This window comes from Nipponia nippon, unplaced genomic scaffold (genome assembly GCF_047370975.1).
Source record: "Nipponia nippon isolate SJK-2023a ecotype South Korea unplaced genomic scaffold, ASM4737097v1 scaffold_6, whole genome shotgun sequence".
Lineage (NCBI taxonomy): Eukaryota > Metazoa > Chordata > Aves > Pelecaniformes > Threskiornithidae > Nipponia > Nipponia nippon.
The window spans coordinates 30,594,869-30,617,229 of NW_028262380.1; the positions used below are offsets into that span (position 1 = coordinate 30,594,869).

General features: G+C 41.0%; 1 protein-coding gene across 2 annotated transcripts in view; it reads right to left on the reverse strand.

Annotated features, from left to right (window-relative positions):
* Nucleotides 1-19,162, reverse strand: part of CHIC2 (cysteine rich hydrophobic domain 2) — a 32,224-nt gene extending 13,062 nt beyond the window's left edge. Inside the window, exons 1-4 of one of the 2 annotated variants that reach the window (XM_087736144.1) lie at nucleotides 18,813-19,162; nucleotides 11,403-11,457; nucleotides 11,097-11,252; nucleotides 7,082-7,888 (exon numbers count right to left, since the gene is read on the reverse strand). In XM_087736144.1, the coding sequence (XP_087592270.1) occupies nucleotides 7,772-7,888; nucleotides 11,097-11,252; nucleotides 11,403-11,457; nucleotides 18,813-18,931 (447 nt within the window). In that variant the 5' untranslated portion in view covers nucleotides 18,932-19,162 and the 3' untranslated portion in view covers nucleotides 7,082-7,771. Of the gene's footprint in view, nucleotides 1-7,081; nucleotides 7,889-11,096; nucleotides 11,253-11,402; nucleotides 11,458-18,812 lie in introns of those variants that run through there. The other variant, XM_087736143.1, reaches the window with a different exon arrangement.
* Nucleotides 19,163-22,361: the final 3,199 nt, after the last annotated feature.

Below are 22,361 nucleotides of genomic sequence, written 5' to 3' on the forward strand. Positions count from 1 at the left end.
GAGGAGCAGGTGAGGATATACAAAACCAGAAAGGAACACTTGATTTGAGTGTAGCATTTCCAGCACACTAGGATGACAAGCTTATATATTCTATCAATGGCGTACAGAAAAACCCATACAGCAAATTATTTGTTAGCCACAACAAAAGCACAAATTAAGTGGAAGAGAGACGTGCTTATTAGGAAGATTTAATACTATCCAGCTTTTAAAATTTTTTTCTTTAAAAACCCAATTCAATATTTGAGCAAAGCTAAAACTGCAATTCAAGTACACTTTTTAGCATACCAATGATAAGAAAGTATGCTTCGTAACATACTCCGTGAAAAAAGCAGATAGTCTTTAATGTTATCCACAGAATTTTGTGAAATAGACCTCTTCAATCAACTATCTAGATGCAAGGTTTAATGGAACATTCCTGTAAAATAACTGATTCTTTAAAAATAGTCATGTTTGACAGTGTCGTTTGAAAAATCAGACTACCAAAAAAGCCCAACTCCATACACTTTCACCAATGCTTATTGCTCCCAATTAAGTAAAATAAAGCTTTGCCCTTAAACATGGAAGAAAAAAACAATAGGATGACTAAGTATGAACTTTTCATTCAGAAACAAGTCAGTATTGAATACCAGGAGTGTGTTACCTGTATTACTAACTGCAAGACCTTTCTGTTATGTCTTTGCAGTGCCTAGTGAAGTTAGCTTACAACTCCAGATGCAGTTATGATCTGGACTGGGAGGCTGTGTAGCACAGGGCCCCTCTTGCAGTGCCCGACCTGGAACATGCCCGCTACGCTAAACCGTACTCGTGAATGGGCCAAAGCCCCCTCAACTCCTGCTGTAAATCAGTGAATGACTGGTACAATATTAAACAAAAGGATCTTACATGACTCCCAAAACAGTGCTAATTTGAGTATCTCCCTTAGTCTCTGTTTAAATGGGGAAACAACATGGACAGTAACAACACGATCCTCCACTATCAATTTTATTCGTAGTTGACTGGGAACAACAGAAGAATCTCCTGCTACATGCATTTGATCTTTGACTTCTCATCTGAAAACTCCAAAACATATGTAAATGTATTGCAACATTAGTCCAATAAATAGTACGTGGAGATTTTCAAATTCCTTCATATAAAACTTCAACACAATCAAGTATTAATAATTTTGAATACTGCCCTGAAAAAATACATTTTATGCTCAGATTTCAAAATACAAAGAGACCAATTTAAGCACATTATTGTTGATTCTCATATGGCCAGAATTTGTATTATACCCTGCAGAAGAAAGGTGAAGGATCCTATCAGAGGTCTGAACTATACAATCTCTGCTCACTCGAAGAGAGAAATGATGGAAGCAGGAATTTCTGTTCATTCTCCAAACAAAGATATACCTGACTACAAAATTTATACCCAAGTAATTGAGTTATCAGCACAAACAATGAAATATAAAGTTAGAAGATAACTGAGTCACACAACTGTATGCTCACTTTCAACATGCCAGAACATCCCCCAAGTCAATTTTAAGGCTCATATTAGGGCCACGAAAATGCCAAAGCTGTAGTCGGCACATGCGTAACTGAATTACATATATCTTTATCCATGCTGAGAAAGTCCCCACCTTGAACACTGTATCACAAATAAAACCCCTTTAGAAACTGTAAAACTTACCGATTGGTAAGATTCCCGTCTCACTGAGGAATTCTCTATTTGTGAGGGGCAAATATGCCAAAGGTGAAACCTGAGTTGATTTCAGATCCTGACATCCTGGAATACCTGCTTCAGCACATACAGTAGTTTGAAAAATTGCCTGTTCAACCACATAGGTGTATCTTGCATCATCTTTCCTATTAGTAGCTAGGATATTTCTTACTAGAGACCATTTTAAGGGTACTCATCCCAGAAGCCACTGCAGCATCCATGCAAGAAAGTGAGTGAAACCCATACCACACAGATTGAAGAATATCTGGAAATAAATGTAGCATTCTGGTGCTTTTGGTACAATCTTGAAATAACTGCCACGTCCAACAGGATTACTATGGCTGCACCTTGTCTTACCTTACAGATGATTCTGGGCAGAAAGTGAGCCCAGACCAAAGCACAGATCAAAGTCCCTGATCAGGCAAAGAGAAATATAACCAGCAGAATTCTGGAGCAGAACAGACAACATCAAGTTGACCTCGGGAAACTTCCCATTCTAAAAGATAGCCCTGCGGATATTGTCCCATATCCTCACACGATCCATAAACCGACCTAATTTGTACAGGTCTCAACCCTGGGTTGGTACATCAGAGAGATATTAATTTAAAGCTTAATGAATCAAATCAGATCAAATACTTTCTGGAAAGGTCTCTTCCACCACATTGTCTGCTGACATAAAGAGGAGAGCAGTGTTATTTGACATTACAGCATGTAACAGTTTTTAATACCTAAGCCAAAGACAATTCCTCAGAGACTCTGGTTAGCTTGATTCTCAAACTCCTAGACTGTTTAAGAAAGCACTAAAGCCATGAAATATGTGGAGAAAGGAGAAGGTGTACAGAAACATACACCCCATGTACATTATCCAGGAGTACAACGGAAAACATCTTGTAGTATTTATTATCACCAACATGTTAACTGATAGATACTGGATGAGTATTTTCCAAAATCGTTTTGGTCTGCAGTAGAAACATTTGGCAGAGAGAAATTATCAAGGGAAGTTCCTAAAAAGCTGATTACAAAAGTCTTATATAAATTTCCCCTATAATATAGACAATCCAAAAGACTCCAGATGCTAACTTGATATTTTAGCCACTGGATATTTTAGCTGTTCTATAAGAGCTAAGTCACCAAATAAGTGTGGCTAGCTACTTTCTGTAATGAGGTGACAGCGACTAGAGCCAACCATTGTGGAAACTTCATACTGCGGAGAAGCCTTGTAGAAGAAATGGTCTTGACCTTGGCAAAATTAACACACTTCCCTTAAAAAGGCCTAATTGAGATGTGGAAAACCACATTTCACAGGCAGACGGATGGTGAACTGATCCATGAAGCATGAGGATTATAACTAATGTTGTTACTTGAATTTGTAAATAAAGATTTGCAACTCTTTTATTCTAAGATTAAATCCTAGCTCTGATTCTCCATCATTATAAGGAACAAAAATCATGAAGCTCCGTTCCCTCCAAACAAATTAATCAAATCCGGCCATGACAATCTAAAGCATCCACCTCCTGCTGAAGGACATTCTCACAGAAAGGGCCCCAGAAAATGAACACATAAGATGGAATTGACCATAACAGGGATGAAAATAGGATTGAATCTCCACCAAATAACTCCTCTGGTGTCATCCACTGTAGGAAATTATCAACTGATGAAAATTCCACCTCTATCTTCTCTTTTAAGGTTAGAGAGATGTTAACTTGGGTCTCCATCGTTTATTTCCAAACTATGCAGTAGTATGCTATGGAATGTCATTCAAGGCCAGTGCAGGTGGAGAAACTAAAGCATCTCAGGTTACATCTCTATTAGGAGATGAAACTGTGCCCAGAAACATTCCCATTCACTTGACGCCAGCTGGCAGGGAACAGCTTACATCTCTATCAGTAAGTTTTCATAACCTCCGAACCACTCACAGTGCCTGGAGCATTCTGATAATGCCTAGGAATTGTTACACAATACAGACCAGAGCCTGCCAGGGACCTCTCTAAGAGTACAAATCATAAAGCGCCAATTCCTAGGAACACTCCCAGGTTTCATTTATTAGTATGTAGGAAGCCTTTGACTCCTGCTGTTAGGAGTGTCTAAGGGCAGGAGCCAAGAATGGAAGAGAAGCTACATGGCCAGAAAGACTGAAAGGCAGCATAACTTAAGAAAATAACTCCAGAAGGCCCTGTAAAATCCAATGCTTCACTAGTGTGCATGCTGAAGAGAATGATCCCCCTGAAAGGGACAGCCTCTACAGTGCCTGGCCTGTCTAGGATTGAACCAGAAAATTACAGAATCCCAAGCCGATTGGTCCTGTAGCTAGTTAACTAATTTAGAAAAGATAAATCTGGCTACTTAAAGAAATATTTTCCATCACCATCATCATTATTGTTCCAAATTCAGCAATTTATTCCAAAATTCAGCAAAAATAATTTTTACGGGGAACAAAATGAAAAGTACCTAGCCACTTTACATGTATGTTTGGTATGGTGGAAGACTTATTAACTCCTTCAGTCTTCTCTTTTGTAAAGAACTGCTGCCCTCATCCTCCCAGCTGTTCTGTCAGCAGTCATGTTTCTTGAACTAATTTTTTTTTTTTCCAAGGAACAAGTTATTTTATTTATACATAGTGCTCGAGTTACTCGGAGTGCTCCACTTACGCAGAAAGTAACACTTTACCCTGGTGTGTTTAATAAAGTGAAAAAGTGAATACATCCCAGAGCAAGACTACTTTGAGAAAAAGCAAGAGAACAGGCACAGAAGTGTCACTACCACACACTTGCCAGCAGCCCATTCTAGTTTTATGTTTGTTTTACAGTAACACATCTAACAAGTTATTGTTCAGTGAAGTGCTTTCTACTTATTTTAATTTTATCATATGAATTTCACATAATTTTGCATTGTAGTTCTTTTCTCAACAGTGTTTCCATATGCTCCCTATTTGGCATCATCTACAAGTCACTAAAGATAGAATCCTAAAAATGACCCTTCCTAACCTGATTTCCAAATCTGACCATTTTTAGCATGGTCTTTCAAAATAGCTCTATGTGAATTTCAACTAACTCACATTTGTTTTTTCAGAAACATGTCAAATTGGACATGAAAGGCAATTAAAAAAAGCAATATTAAACCCAAACCACTACATGATCTATGGCTCCCTCTAGATACCTTAGCCATCACAATGCAAAAGGCGCTATAACATGGAAATGTTAATTCTACATGTATTATTTTGATTAGTATTAGAATGTTCAGAGATATCATTCTAATTACAAATGCAAATAAATGTTAAATACCATTTAGAATATAGACTATAGAAACCCAAGATATATGTGGCATTTAAGATTAATATAAAACCTATTATTAAAAATAGATGAAATTACAAATTTAACTTTAGAATACATATCTTTGAAATACTAAAGGATCTGCATTTGACCTATAAGGAAACAAGATAATATTTTGTGATTTACTTATGCCCATCTTATTGCCCTGCCCACCCCACGCAAGTTTGCAAATTAAAAGGCTCAACTCACTACTCTACCCTGTAGGAAAGCACATGAAAAACTGATAAACCTTTACAGGGTGCTCTGAAGAACATAAAATCCGATTTCAGAGACAGAAAAAAAATAATGATCACAGAGCTATACACATGATGATTTCACATTTACAGTGTTCTACAAGCTTTGCCACTTTAAGTTCAGTATGTGGAGGACTTAGTGACTCTTCTGACCAAAATTATAGGGAACAATTTTTAAAGAAAAATGTACCAGGTCTGAATCTTCTGATTCTTTTAAAGTTTTCATTTCATAGTTAATACTAGAAAAAGAGATGATTTTAAAGACCTCTGAATATATTTGAAGACAATGGTCAAGAATGCATATTTGATACATACAGGCTCTACTTTAAAAAAGTTTTACTAAGCTGACTAGAGCCAATACAGAGATCACATGTTTTCTGGCTAGGATAAACATAATAAATACATGACAATGTTAAAGATTCTTCCAAACTGAATTACAATGTAAATTGTCACAACAGAGACTTCAAAAACAAGGCACCTTCTGTCTTATGTAATTGCCTTGAGGAACTGCTTGGAAAAGCATTATGGTATTAGAGTATCTCCAGTGCCAACTCCCTGGCAGACAGGCAGAGGAGAAAAAAAAATACATAGTTTCTTCAGTTTTGCAAATAAATGTAATGTATTCATAGCTTCAATAAACTGAGCTAGTGTATTTTAACATCAGTATCATCCACTGACAAGCAAGACTACTGTATTTAAGAAAATTCATTCCAGCTCCTCCACCACATATTTAATTTAATCAATACTTTGGAAGTTGTAATTACCTCATGTTTAGACAGCACTCTGAAGATGTAAACTGCTATGTAAGTAACAACTAATGATGAGGCTTAAGCAGCATTCATCAGCTTTGTGTGAATTCACAAACAAACAAGTAGCTCTTGAAAGTGTTAGTACAGATCGCTATTAAATATCTCATTCTGTTCGTTTTAAGAGATTGCCCATGAACCTTCTGAAACGTGCAATTTACATGTACAATACCAGCTTTTAAGAAATCTAGCAGTACTGCAATTCTAACATAGCTTTCATTGTTACTGTTTCTGTTGAAATTATTTATCCTATTTACATATCAGGAACTACAGCATTTAGTTAATACTGAAAATGAGTGTCAAGTCATTTGAGAAAGTGGCTTCAAATGGGCACCTCAGCCTGTAATGCTTTTTGAATTATAATTCACTATGTCATTCTTTTTATTTAAAGGACAATAACTTAAAGACTTAATGTTCATTTGTACAATCTGGAACTTGTCCCAGAAAGGATGGTACAATCCATGAGTAAAACTGTTGAAGATCATTGACGATCTAGATCTGCAAATGAGGGACTGTATTTCCTGTAATTTTCTTGCAGCTTTTATTCATTAAAATCAAATCAAGACCACATGAAAGGAGAGAGGCAGTAAGATATTGAATCAAATTAAACATTTATTCTACTGGTGAAGAGTACCAGGCTTTTTCTCAAATACCTCAATGCAAAATAAGAAAGGAAACAATACTGTACAAAGACTTCCAAAACTAGTGCTGAACAAAGCACTGAAAAGAAAAATACAGTGAAGGGAAAGCTTTCATTGCATGGAAATGCATTAAAGTGATATAATTAACAATTAAGTTTACAAATGTCTGTGACCTAATAAATTCATAGTTTGAAGCACCTGCTGATTTAAGGAGACAAACCCAGAACTTGTTTTTCCCTGCACAAAAATAAACATATATTCCCATTATACACAAACTTTCAATAACTGTCTGTAATTTCAAAAATCATATTTACATTTGTGATAACATTCCCATGTTAGAATTTAAAAAGTCAATGAAAGGCAGTAAAAATACATAATACAGAGAAAGATTAAGAGATTTATTGTAACTTCACAAACTCTGAAGCTGCAGAGTTTCATTTTGTCTACATGAACCTTAAAATGCTTATCTCAAAAGGAGCTGCAAGTACACCAGCAGTTTAAGAACATGGTAGATTGATTCAGCCTCATTAAAACAGGCATTTCTTAATCTGTCATTCTGAGAAAAATTACTCTCCTGTATTAAAAGTAAGCCATTGTATAGCTGAAACTGTTGTTTCATTTAATAAAATCCTTAACTTGAGAAACACTCCCACTTGTTAGCTCACTGTACATGCAATTCAACAAAACAAATTTGTTAGTCTTCTATTTCAGTAGGAAAGGGCAAAGATGAAGGCTGGTACGTTTTTATTGTGCAATTAAAACATGTTCTACACAAATTTCAATTCTACATGGGAACACTCCCATCCTGCTTTCAGAAATGAAACCCTCTAATTATATGGTCTTGGGAGTCTTTTGTGACTACTGCAGCAAAGAGTGTAACACAGGCCAGTTCTAAGTAACTGTCCTTTCACTAAGAACCACTTAGGAGAGGGCTGAATTAGCAAAGGTCTCTGGACAACACTTCTCAAACAAGTGCAGGTACTCTAAAATAAGTAATTTTTTATTTATTGTTCATTTGTTATAATTGTTTTACATTATGAGTGTCAGTGGGAAAGAATCCATTGTGTCTAAAAGCTGAAGGGAAGAAACAGGTACATGTCATTCTGGATCCCTGTTTCCTCAAGAAGTGAATCCTGGCTGTTGTGACTATTCCTATGGCTGGAGTCTGGCCAGCGAAAGGAGATCTGAAGAAATCAAGGCATGGAAGATCATTTGATCAACACAACCCTCTTCCAAGACACAGTAAAGTCAGAGACGAGCAGTACAAGAGTTGAAATATAAGTGATTACTTCACACTGAATACATTAGTTTGCTATGTATCAGCAAAACCGGGGCACTAGCAGCAAACCAAAATAGTCTATAGATTTAAATTATTCTTAGTGGAAGAATATGAAGTTGCTTCTTGTCACAGTTCTACTGGAATCTACTGAGCAAATTACAGATTGGAACCTAGATGAACCAGGTTGTATTTACAGTTGCTGTCAATTTGCTGTGCAGCTCCAGGTAATTCACATCATGCACTGTCTCTCACTTTCCCCACTTCTAGGAAAATACATAGGATTAGTTGTAGCACTTTGACATAAACTGATGGAAACTCATAGAATCATAGAATCATCTGCCTCAATGTCCCGCATAAAAGAAAAATCTTACAAGCTCGTGGATGCAATTCAGTACCGAGATCTTAAAGGGTACAAAAACCCGTAATTCCAGGTAAGAGGGATTTAAAGGATTTAAATCACTTTGTACTTTCCTGATATGGGTCTACCAAGAAATAAAGTTCAATCCACCCATACCTATTAAACCAACTCAAGTGGCAGTAACTTTGCACTGCTCTTCTGTGAGTAGTAGCCCCGACTGGAACCATTACAAACTCTTCCCCTTGTTTCCTATATTAGAATTTGCAAATATGTCCTTGAAAATATTCCACAGCTTTCCTCCTTACCTCCTCTACCAGAAAAAAAAAAAAGTCTTTCCCAGCCAGGTCCAGGATTAAGAGTTCTAGTTTGGGAAAGTATGCTTCTCCCTTTCAGTTTGTCTTTAACAACACAAGTTAATTAATTCTTCTCTATATTATACTCTCCAGAAGCCCAACGGACACCAAGTTCTGGGTTCTCTGTCTGACAGACAACCCTCTAAGCAGATATCCATTTGCTGAGCTGCTGACATGGACAAATGATGTTGCCACAAGATCTGAAGTCTCCAGATTGACTTAAACGATTTTCATTCCGGAAGAATAATCAAACTGCCTAAACACAGGTATTCAGTGCCATCAGTGTCTAGCACCACTGTGCCATCCACAGTGGCACAAGATACTGTGTTTAGGCAGCTGAGTCCTAACCTCAGTTTCACTAATGCTGGACATCCAAGCTTGAGCCTGAGTCACCCAATCTTAAGTGCAGGAAAAGGTGCAAAGGTCCTTAAATGTCTCCTGGTACCAGCTTTAACAGGAAAAATGGAACATTTACTGACAGTCTGGGCCATACCTCTAGGATGACTTCTGGAACTTCAACCACAAGTTTCTGTCCTTGCTCTTGCTGTTCATTCTCTTCCCGAGACTCTTCTGTCTTTATGCAGTCTGTATATTACAGCAACAATTACACCACTAACCTCTTTCCAGCCTCCTCTGAACAGAGTATCCACAGGGTTGGTTTGTTTTTTTTTTTTTTTCCAGATTTATTCTTTTGGAAGGGAGCTTACCTTAACTCCTATCCCATGCAAACTTCAACGGAAGCACTTCTCTAACTGTTGCTTTACCAGGTTCCCACACAGAACCTTCTTCCTCAGCTTCAAACTCTGTTTTCTGGCCCCAGCTGCTACAAGCCCTTGCCTTTTTTCTGACGTTGTTCAACAATGTATAAAAAGTTGATTATTTGTGACTTCTGGTAATAGATTAAGAGGCCCCAGTTTAGATGATGAGCGCTTGTGGCATCAGCCCCTACCATGTTACATCCTGCTATCATTTCCAGCTACAACAGCATGTTATGTGAGAAAAATGGGTCAAACTAAAGAGCACCAGAAGCTTTCTCCTTTAGAAGTTAAACATGGACAGTAGCAATGCAAGCTTCCCTTGCGTTTGTAACGAACAGAGCTAGGCCTAGAATGGTAAAGGTAGACTTCTCTGCAAGCTAGTTAAGTCACCAACTTATCTGCTGAAGCAATCAGCAAATTCTAATTTCTTGTAACAGACTTTCAGGATATGGATATACGATCATGCTACGGGAGACTTACTAGTTTGTGACAGCTTCAAGACAGAAAACCTAGGGTTTGATATAATTCACACTGACGCCAACATTTTAATTTTTTTCCTCCATGGACTCCAACGTTACCAGGAGGCTTTTCTACCTTATTTTGTATACAATTGAAACTAGCCTTAAGTAATCTCTCACAGGGACTAAGTGTTAAGATCTTAACGCAGAAAGTTAGATGATATAAAAATGTGTACAGGTTTTGTTATGATCAGTGTTCATCCTATAAATATATTTTTCAGAATGCCTTGATTTACTGACCCTGTAAAAAGGAGGACTTTGATAAAGAAAATCATGATGATGTTCAGTGTACTGAATTGTACACAATTTGTAGCATTAAGAGGTATTACACAAGAGAGAATATACACAAGCCTTGCCATGAAATGGAACGATGAACAGTATTAATAGTGAGGAGAGCGTGAGGAAGCACAGAAACTTCTTGCAAAGTAGTGAAATAGGACTAGCCAAAGACAATTTTTACACACATGAAAACAGAAGAGATAGGAGGGTAGCCTAATTAACTGCACTGAGGGAAAGGAAGTTTAAAACAGGCACATGCAATGACCTTCTGTTGTGAACAATACATTAAATGCTAAGTGTACACAGACAAAACACTACTTTCTAGTTCCTAATGTAAAAAAAAAAAAAACCAACAAACCTTACTCATCTACAGGTTGGAAGGAAAAGCCAAAAAGAAAAATCAATTATCTTTAAAAAAATTGACTTTTAAAACAAAAACGTATGGCTATTTGGGCCACAGTGGAATCAGAAGCTCCTCAAAACAAACTGCCACTCAGTCACTGCCAAATTCTGATAATCCCAAACAGTGTACCACAGAGAAGATGCAGCTATTAAAAAAGTATGTTGAAAGTTACTTCAATAAGTGCTGTACAGTACATGGTTCTAGCAGAGACATTCAGCTATACTACCACTCATTGAGTCATAAGCTCAAAGTTCTGACTCGTGTCTGTTGTCACTTTAACTAGTATGACAGACAACTGATACCAAAATATATGAAATCAAACTGATTTAAGTTCTAGCATGCAGTTTTTAAAGGTGGGGGAGAAAAAAAAAAAAACAACAAACAACAAAATGAGAACAAACCCAGTACAACTCTATTAAAAATTATATGAATAGTTCAACTTACTCTTTTACTGAGGCAGATAACTGGCCACATACTACAACCTAAAGTGCAGCAGCAGCAAAGGCATCCACATAGTAGCCATCGTACATTAACTGGAAGGTTCTTCTTAAGACAACTGTTAACTCTGCTGATGCTGGCTTTAAATTCTTCGGGTGCAACCTACAAGGAAAAAAAAAAAGCAACAACAAAAAAACAAACTAGTACCATGGCAGTGTGATTTATTACTCTTACAATAGTCTACACCTGGAACTCTTGTTTTTGTACTAAAATGTTAACTCTAACTCCAAATTCCTGTTCACAGATACTTACCTTTCCAGTTAAAGATGAAGGAAATTCTGCTTCAAATTTGTTGCTTAGTCCAAACCTGCAAAAACAAAATGAAGATCATACCAAAATTATAAATAACCCCAATCCATGCCACAAGTTACAAGCACCTCATAATACTCTCAGGGTTCGTACCACAAGAGCATTAATTTCAGGAAAAAATAGTTGTTGTTAAAAGTAATTCCTAAAATTATCCTAACAGACAAAAGTACACCATTGTACACAGTTTGAAATCTATCTTGCCTATAGTCTCTTCTTAAAGTTCTATTGATACTGTTGACTCTTCCCCAAACTCAGAAAAATCTTTACAAGCAATAGCAGCAAGCATGAAAAATGAAGCGAAGTACTTAAGGGGAGAGGGGAAGTATATTAAGGCTACAGTTTGAATTACCCCCCTCCTCCACCAGTTCAGATGTATCTTGAAGAAAACCTCATCCAGTGCTATTCCACTCAGGCCGTGCTAAATGACTGTTCTAAGCATAAAAATGCAATCAATATCAGCTTGTTTATTCAGAAAAAAATAAACTAATAAGTTTCAGAACACAAAATACTACCTAACAAGACATGATTTAAATGATAACTAATTTGAAAGAAACATACCAATTATGAATGTAAAACTTTGAAGCAGTTTGAGATGACTTGGAATTATTGACTATGCTGGGTTTCAGAAGATCTAAAGATTAGAAAAGTTCCACCCTGTCTATAAAAAAAATGTTTTCCATCTTACAGTTGGCTGGTTGGGTTCATGAATTGATGAACCTCAAAGAAAATCTGAATATTTTCTGGCATCTGGTCTGGGCAATAACTTCTAATAGGGACTATACAGTCTAACAAAGTCATTAATAAAACTGTATGACTGGCTACTAGTTTGGGAAACAGCAGTCAATGTAAGATTTAAGCTGTAATTAATAACCTTCTGAATATAAACCAAAGCAGTCTTACTATCAGATACTACAAGCAACACAAATCAGAAATTAAACTGCTCAAGACTTGAATACTGGCAGCAAGACCTATCACACATTGCTCAGTTGTACGAAGAAAAGCTTACCTGAGCCTCGATAGCTGAACATTTTAAAGACATAATTTGCTTTGACAATATGTTTATTGAGCAGCTAGGTCTTTTTCAGGGGTTTGGTTTTGGGTTTTTTTTTTTTTTTTCCTTACTGAACTGAATGATCTGCATGCCAATGGAGAACTTTGTCCAAGTAATCAAACGGGCAGTTAAGTGCTGTACCTGTGGTGAGCTACTGTGGAAGGGCCTCACAAAACCCAGTGGACAAAAGGTGACAGATGAACTTCTGCGTAGATAAATAAAAAGTGGTGAATCTTGGGAAAGCTAAACTATGCTTATGTGACACTCAACTAAAGTTTGGCAGCTAGAGCTCACGACAGAGATCTTTTATCACCACTTACAATTCTCTTAAACATCAACTCAGTGCAAGCAGCAGCCACCAGAAATAGCAATAAAATACTGGGCACCACTAGGAAGGTGATTAAGAACAACACAGAGGGCATCATTTTGACTCTCCGTAAAACCCTCATATAGCCACATATTCAGTACTGGGTGCGGTTCTGGCATCCACATGTCATGGAGGACTTGGAGTTAAGAGAAAGCATAGGGAAGGAAGACTATTATAATTAAAGGAATAAAGCAGCTGCCCTAGGAGACTAACAAGGCCGACACTAACTTGGAAAAGAGACGGCTGAGGGGGATATATGATCAAAGTGCAAAGATTCAGGAAGGTAATGGATGAGGTGAATGATTAACTGTTAATCATGAAATCCCACAACTGAGGGCACTCACTGAAACTAGTTGGAGATTGGTTTAAAAAGAGGTAAAAGAAAGTGCTTCTTTAAGCTGCAAATAGTAAACTTCTGGGTTTGTTCCCACTTGAGATTAGTGATGCAGACTGTGCCAACAGATTTGAAGAGAGATTACACAAGTTCCCTTACAAACAGACACTAAACAAAAGATGATGTTGATGTATACATCACTTTACACAACTGCAGATCCCGGAGAGTACAAGGAGAATGGACACCAGGAACAGCTCAACTTGCATGCAACCCATCAGTAGCAATGCCTGTTGCCACAGTTTGCAACAGCACGCTGGGCTAGACAGTTTATGAATTTGATGCTGTAGGTGAGTTTTACATATGGTCTTAAGGAAAAGTAAACAAGTCCTCTCCCTATCATTGACTACAGGCAGTAGAATCATAGAAACTTAGAACGATTCGGTTTGGAAGGGACCAAAGATCATCTAGTTCACCCCCCTGTCAATAGATCACATTGCTCAAAGCCCCGTCCAACCAGACCTCGAACACTTCCAATAATGTGAGATCCACAACTTCTCTGGGCAACCTGTTCCAGTGGCTCACCACCCTTACTGTAAAAAATGTCTTCCTTACATCCAACCTAAATCTACCCTTTCCCAGTTTAAAACCATTGCCTCTTGTCCTGTCACTACAGGCCCTGGTAAAAAGTCTTTCTCCATCTTTCTTATAAGCCTCCTTCATATATTGAAAGGCTGCAATAAGGTCTCCGCGGAGACCTTACTTATGTATAAGTTACCTAACATATTTGAGTATTTGTAATTAGAATAGTAGCTCTGCAACTCCTACAAAATCCCTCAAAACTGGTGAAGTAACAAATGAAAATTGCTAACCAGAGAAATACGTAGCAAGTTTACCACTTCAACACGGAACAAAGAAAACCCACGCTTACTGGAAACATACCTCTACCATTGAAAATCCTGTTGAATACTCTATAACAGGAGTGACAGGAGGACCATCCACCCTTTCCCCAAAATCCTGAGTGAAACCAAGTGCTGAGGCAAAAGTTATGTAAATGTCAGAAAGAAGTGTCATGCTCTACCAGTTAAGCTACTCAACATTGACAGTAGGTTAAGTGGAAACCAAAGCCTGAAAAAATCCCTTGGATCCATTTCATAAGCAGCCAAGCCTGGGGAAGGACTCCAAGCTCCAGACACACAGCTGCCATCAGAAGTCTCAAAACTAAAAGGTAACACCACTTTACTATATAATTCATCAAATCAGACAGATGTCTAAAGAGATGTCTCTTCAAAGAATGATCTTAATGTACTTGATGCTTCAACATCCAGAAGAGATTTACTATGAATAATGGAATTAAATATAAATTTGAGCGATAAGGGAGTGGCCAACTACAAGGATAATTCAGTCCAAAGCAGCTCTTGTTGCAAGAACTAAAACGAAGCTAAGCCCCTGACCAAGAGATGAAACAGGATTTCATCTGTCCCCCTACCCAGAATACTAGGGAAGCCTTTTACTCTGGGCATGAGCAGGTAAGTCAAAGGCACAAGGAAGTCTCCTTGCTCTCAGTTAAGTGGGAAAGCCCTGCTCAGTCTCATGCTGAAGACTGGCTGGGAAATCAGCAGGACAGAAACAAGGGTTTTTTTGTGAATGCGTGACCCAAAAGTATTCAAACGTTCACAACTTCATCAAACATAAGCAAATATTCATAGAGATTGCAAAAGCCATGCCTGACAAAGACAACCCTATTGGAAAAGCTCTAGAGGTATCTGAATTTACAAACGCGTTGAGGCAGAGTGAGGGACAGAGACTTCTGACCAATACAGTTACATTTTGGTGAAGTTATAAGCAAATGAGACTGAGACTCCGTACTCAAGGCTTGTGGCAATGTTAAATACATGGTGGGGCAGCGAAACTGAAACATCAAAGCTAACTCAACCAGGTACCAACATCATTCTGAGCTTCCTATGTTACAGTTTTGTCACTATACGCAGGTAGTAAAAAAGGGTGACTCCATACATTAAAAGCTTTGGTAAGTAATTCTATAACCTCAGAATTATCACTTTTGACTGCATGCTGCAATTTGGAAATTAAAATATCAGAAACTCCACAGAACACTACTACACGTTCACTGTAAAGACGTAACAGCTCTGACAAAAAAGCAGCAAAAAGCATCTTACAATCAAACACTGGAAATCATTATTTTGGAGATGCATTTCCTCAGACTGCTGTGCTCATACAGCACTAGATTTCTTTTGTACAATACTCCATCTTCAGTGACACATACTCTTGCTCTACGCCTTTCCCATTCTACATCATGTCTTCAACAGATCCACGCTCACCTCATGCATGAGTACTTTCTTTAACCTTCCTGGAACCTAAAAATGTGTTTCTTGAACACGACTCTGCTTGAAAGGTTCAGCCAAGTTCCTGCCCTTGTGTACAGTGGAGAAAGAAATGGTGAGAGGCGGAAACTTCAACGTACAGAATTTTACAGTATAGGACACAGCCAACCTGCAACCTTTTCCCAGCTTGCAGCTCAGATCTTCCTAACACATAAAACTGACACACGCTATTCTCTTCCTCTTTGTCCTCTCTTATGGAGACACGAAACCATTTTTTCATTGCTTTCAACCATACTCCTTATTTCTGCATGTTCACAATGCTTAAAAAATAAATATATGTTCCACAAATCTTAACACTCTCCATCCACAATTCTCACATAGCCGTTTTCATTCATATGTCTTTGAGACAGAGTAAGGTTCAAAAATATATAGGCGGACTTAAGTTTAATATTAAAGAAACTGACTTGGGTGACAATATATTTTGTGAGGTTTTTTCCCCCTCCAAACAGTTATCTTGCATCAACACACAATGCATTAAGATGACAAACAGCACAGAAAGGCATTCACTAGCACATCACAACGGCTCTCCATCATTCTGGCACTGCAAAAGAGTAATAAATCCAATATTACTAGCTAATACAGTCTGGTATATACAAGGCACATAAGTCTCAACTGGTCGAGGAACAGGAAAGCACAGGCAGACAGTCACTGAAAAACAGAATCAGACACCAATCACAAATATTCTCTTTGTGATTTCAAACTCACCACGTACTTCTCTTTCCACCCTAATACAATTTTAGAAACAAGTATGAAATACCTTGGACTTTCAATTCAGATGTAAGTTCTATATTTTCTCAGCTTTCAAGTTTCTTGCCATTAGAAGAGATCACCTCAAGTTATTAGAAACCAGGTCAAATATTACCTCTGACTACCGAGCTATCTAAATTCTTCTGGTGTGAAAACAGTTTAATTGAGTATTTAAAAAAAAAAAAAAAAAAAAGAAGAGTTTTAGAATTGTGTGCAGCATGCTCCAAACAGTGAGTTTAGATAAAAACTCTTAGTGCTAACCAAAAGCCCCACACCCTGAAAGGCAAGGCCTTCATATGTTTTATTTGGATAATATTTACCTGCTTTCCTTTAATTACTTTTAACTACTCAGCTTAGAAAGGACTCTCACACACTTCCATTGTCTGTTGGATGAAATCAAGCAATAGTAAATGTCTTTCTGACATTAATCTGTAGTCATGGAAATGACATCTTTCAAACTCAACATTATGACTTCTATGTAAGATCAGAGAGGATATGACAATAGACTATGAAAAGAGAGCTTCTGTTTAAATACACACACAGCAGAAGCAGTCAGCAACTCTTTAAACTGCAGAGCCAGGGACAGATCAATCCAGTATTTGCTTAACTGCTGATAATTTTTGTCAGACCTTCAAAACGCATACATGGTTTTATACCAGGCAAGACTAATTTATTATATGCATAGGACTTGACCTATTCCTTAAATCCGCCAAGTGAATGTTCTGACAGTGATCTAACTTTTAATAATAAGCTTCTCGATCCATGACAAAAAAAAGTTATAGGCTGTACAAAGGTCAAAGTGGCTGATGCTATTTAGTGACCTGTTCACACCTGGCACAATAAAGAAAGTAGATGAAGATCAATTGCCTAATTTTGGAGGTACACGTTCATATTTCCTTGCTCATCCAAAACCTAAAGAACAAACACTTTAAGGAAGATCTTAAAGTAATAATGAGGTAGCGACCATTAATGAACAATTAATGAGGCATCCATCCGTCTTCAACCACAACACCCTTACTAGTCACGGACACGCTACGCAAGCTTCCTCACAATTCCACTAACGGGCCTTGATCTTGTCTCGCACAACTTACCTTCCAGTATTGGAGAAGAAACCAGTGTTTGCCTCCATTTCAGTTCTTTATACTTTTGCATTTGCTAATATGAAAACTACCTAATTGTGGTTTTGCTTTGTTTACCAGAAACAGGCTAAGGCTACCAGCTTATTTTCAGAGAAGTCATAGGATGGTAATAACTTTTGTTCATACTAAAGAGAGTCATACACTGAACAACTTCGGCTACATCCTTCTGTCCCTTCACGGGGCCTCCTCAGCCTCCTGCCCATCCACGTCCTTCCAGCCCTCCAAACCTCTCTCGGTCGATCACGTCTTACTTCCTGTTTTTAACCAGACAGCAAACTGTACTGCCCGGCTGTTAGTATCACTTAATGCAACCAAATATTAAAGCAGTAATGTACCAAAGTGCCACAAAACTACTCTAAATTTAACCCCAGATTTTTGGACAGGTCAGTACCTGAAAAAAATTAGTAGAGTTCATGGGACTCAGAGCAACAGACCACAATACCTTCAACTTTTATGCTTCTATTACAAGCCTAGTCCTGCTGAACAGTGAATACTAAAAGTTTGCACTGCTGCGTTTTGTCTCCAGGTTGATATTCAGCCTCTGAAACTGTACATCATAACTGACAACAACTACACTTCAGCAGAGTGAGCCTGACAGAACTGACTAAAGGAAAGATACCCTCATCTGTTACATTACGGAGAAGTACTACACCAACTCATGGTCACTTGCTGCTAGATCGTCAGATACCAAACATTCACAAAACAAAACGCACAGTCACTCCCACGTTAAACACTGCGAAACAACACATATCAATCACAACTTAACATGATTTTACATGTACCTATCTGACTCACGGACACCTTTTCTTTCTTAAGAGTCCTCAGAGCTATATTAGCGGCCACAGGTTAAATGGGAGCGGGTAACAGACACATAAACAACCCTAAGCAATGGTCCAGCCGGTCATGTGCTGGCACATACCTGTTCTAATCAGGAACACAGGCACCAGGCACCTTACTTCCTGACAGCTCACCACTTTGGGCAAATACTTCACATTCCTCTGCCAGTCACAGCCCAAGCCAGCCTTCTTTCCTCAGAGCCTTGCACCCGCTTGCGAGTTCCAGGCGGCACCCAGCTGCCCGGCGGGGCCGAGGAGAGCCCTCTCGCAGCCCCACGGACGTCGGGGCGAGGGGAGGCAGGGAAGCAGTGCCGGCCCGGTGCCCCCCCCGCCCACCTCCCCGACCTGCCCCAGGGTGCAGCCGCCGGCTCGGCGCCCCCGGCCACCGCCGCCCCCAGGCCCGGCACGCAGCCGCCCCCGTCCCGCCGCCCGGGCCTCCACCGCCCGCCCCGGCCGCGCAGGCCCCGGCGCGGCCCTTACACGGTGACATGGCCGGAGCCGCGCACCACCACCGGGTCGGGGGAATACTTGAGGAGCTGCTCCTCCAGCGCCCGCTCCTCGTCCTCCTCCTCCTCGTAGATCTCGTCAAAGTCCGCCATGGCCGGGCCCGGGCGTCCGCTGAGAGAGAGGAGCCGGGGCGACGCGACGGGGCCGGCCGCGGGGGCCGGCGGGAGGGAGGGGGCCGGCGGGGACGCCCCGGTGCCCGGGCGGGCGGCGGCGGCGGCTGGGGCGGCGGCGGCGGCGGCGGCTCCGGGCGAGGAAGCGCCCGTCACCCTCCGCGGGGGGAGGGGGCGAGCGAGGGGCGGGGCAGGAACAACAACAACAACATCCGGCCGCGGGGCCCGCCCCGCCCACCCGCCGCGCGGGGCGGGGCGGGGCGGGGCGGGGCGCGCGCCCGCCTCAACGTGAGGCGGGAGGGGGGCGCGCGGGCGGCGGTTGGGCGGTGGGGGTGTGCGCTGCTCCCCTCAGGGCCCTGCCTGGCCGTGGCGCTTAGCCTGGGCCCTGCGTGGGGTGGTTTTGGTTTGTTTGAGCCGGGTGTTTTCTTTCCTCTCGTTTTAGCCTCTTTCTGGGCATCCACGAAAGCAAACAAGGGGTTTGGGGGCCTGCTGTTAGCTGACGGGTTGCCCGTTGGGCCCTCTGGCTTAGTCCGGGGGGATGTGAGGGAAGCAGCCCCTAACCAAAGCCAGCCTGTGCAGATGAAGGCTGGTGCCAAATGTTCACGTGTCCCATCCCTCCGGTAGCCTTTCAGCCCTCAATGGAAAGTACCACGCTGAGACCGTTCTTTGCATGGATTGCGGAGCAGACAGACAATGAAAATGCAGAGAAATGGCCCCTTTGAGGACTACATGTGTGAAAGCTAACCAGAAAACCCTAAAAATGAATGGGACTCTTGTTCTTTCTCTGCAGTTTTGGTATTTGTCATAACCAAAACCTAAAGCAAAGACTGGAAAATGCCAGTGTGAGCGTTAACGGCCTTAGCAACGGGTGGGCCATCGGCTGTTGTGACAACAGGGGAAGGCAGTGCTGACATGGGATTTAGCAGTAGCAGGGTGACATTTTAAAAGGGGAGAGTAGACCTGTTTTATTTGACAGAGTGGACTAGTGGATCGTGTACTTGCAGCAGTATTTAGCGTATAATGTCAGTTATGGGGTTCAGCCCCAAACAGTCAAGAAACTGTTTGGGGCTGAATCTGCTTTTCACGAGTGTGACGAGAATTCTGCATTCCCCTTTTCTTTCCTAGTACTTTACTGCATATATCTTAATTACAATAGCTCCTTTCTCATGTTAGATCATTTTTCCTCTGAAACCTGCAGTTCTTTTTTCCTGTCCGGTATATATACTGATCAGCTTATTTTCTGAAAGACTACGTTGCCGCTTAATCTCCATTACTCATAAAGATCCTTGCGGTGTATTTCTCAGGAATAAAGTGTATAGAAAGATGTGATGGTGCTTACTGCTCGATGTAAAGCCAGGGTAGAAGCAGGGTGGTTGTGAGATAGTCCGTGACACTGTCTTTGCTGTAAAGGAAAAAAGCAGCATCTTTTACTGTCACAGTAGAAGAGTGTGACAGTATTTCTGTCATGAGCCGCTTGTAACAGGTTTCGTTTCCCAAATAAGAGAGTTCTACAGAATAACACAGAATTTCCCTGAGTAATAGTTTGCTTTCATACTAGTATGCTTACACGTGTTTTTTTACCTAGTTACTGGTTTTGCATGTGTCTCGCACATAGAAATTGGATTTAGCGGGATGGATGACTCATTGCTTCTGTCTAACAGTCCTGAAATTGAGAAAACGGACCAAATTTAATACTGGCAAACGCAAGAGGAAACCCACCGGTTTCAGCAAGGCCATGCCTCCTTGTGCCAGCTCGCTCTGCAGATGACTTGGGTAGCCTGCTTGTTTTCAGATGACTGTTCCACAGTAGCAGCCAGGTAATCAGAGTTAATGCTGTGCAGCACCACGCTGGAAATCTTGGAAATGACGTTGAAGGGGTGGGCTTGCCTACACATCCCCCTTGAGCCCGTGCAGCAGCGCTGCAGGGGCCGGCTATCCTGTCCGAGGTCAGAGATCCCTGTGCGGCACGGCGTGACAAGCTTGGTTAGCTCGCTTGAGGGGTTTGAGATAAGACAAGGAGACAGAAAGCCCCAGGACCCTCGATTAGTTCATTGCATCAGGTGTACATTACTTGCCTAACAAATACCCGTTCCGTGGTCTGCTGTGTCCAGCTGTTCCGTACGCGGTCGCCTTTAACAGGTGAAGAGCTGTGGCAGATGTTAAGCGGAAGTGCCCAGTTTCTAGGCTGAGGTGCCCATGACGTTTCAGCATGTGTTCTGCAGCACCTGGTGTGCTCAAAGCGCTGCGGCTGGCTGCAGTGGTGAGTGCAAGGGACTTCAGCCTATCAGACTTCTGGGGCAGGCGCTAAAACCAAAGCACGCACAGTCAGCAGCCGCCTATGAAAAATTCAGTTCAAGTAACATTTTCATCATCTCACGTGGGCACTGTTAGAATCTTGTTTTTCAGGCAGAAATCAGCTGCCTTAATCTTGAGATTGCTGCGTCTTTCCGTCTCATTGGCGCCGCCACCTTCAGTACTGGTCTCAGCAGTACTGGACCGCCCTTAGAAGCAGTCAGTAAACTCCCCGTTTTGTGCAGCTGGCGTCCTACCACACACTGAAGAAGGTCTTACCACCGGCCTCTCCTCTGTTTCAAGGAGTATCACGCCAGTAGTCACTCCTCCTCCACTGCTGTGGCTTCACTGTCAGGCGCCGGACCCCCCACCAGCCGCGCGCTCTGGAGTCCGTGCCTTCACATCGCAGCGTTTGCTTGTGACTGTTCTGGTGTGTGCTCTGACCCGAGATGGTGGGACGCCTCTCCTGTTCACGGTGCATTGTCCTGTCTCTGCGAACGGTGAGAGCCATGCCAGGCTCGTAGGGATTGCGTTTTTAAGCCACCTACTCTCTTTAAATAAAAGAGGTTAGGCCTCAAGTCCAGCCTGAAGAGCGCTGTGCTGTTGTTCCAGGTGGGAGCGCCCTCCCCAGTGAATTTGCTTGCTGCACCCGGTGGTTCAGCGGGGGAGAACTGGTGCCGCGCACAACTCTCTGACCTGATCTGAGGTACTCGCTGTCCTCAGAGTTGCTCTGGAAGGACTGCGTACTGTAATCTAAAGGGGACTTTAAATCATTGCCACATTTCTTTTTTCTGTAGCTCTTTATTCCAGTTCCCTCTCTTTCGCCGCCTGCTTTATTTTCCTCTCCTTTATCGTTTGTCCCTCTCCTTTTTCTGTGCGTTTCTTTCCCAGTTCCCCCTTTGTCATTGCTTCTTCCCTCTGCTTCCCTCTGACATCTCCGTTGTCACTCGCCTCATTCCTCCCACAGTCTCTGGCTTGTTTCTCCCTGTCTTTTCCTTTGTTAATTAGTACGTTGTTGGACTTCTGAAGGAAACTGTTTCACGCAACAGGGCATCAAAGAACAAGCAGCAGGTGCAGGAGTAGTAACCTTGTTCTTTGAACTCCTACCACCTCTGGACAG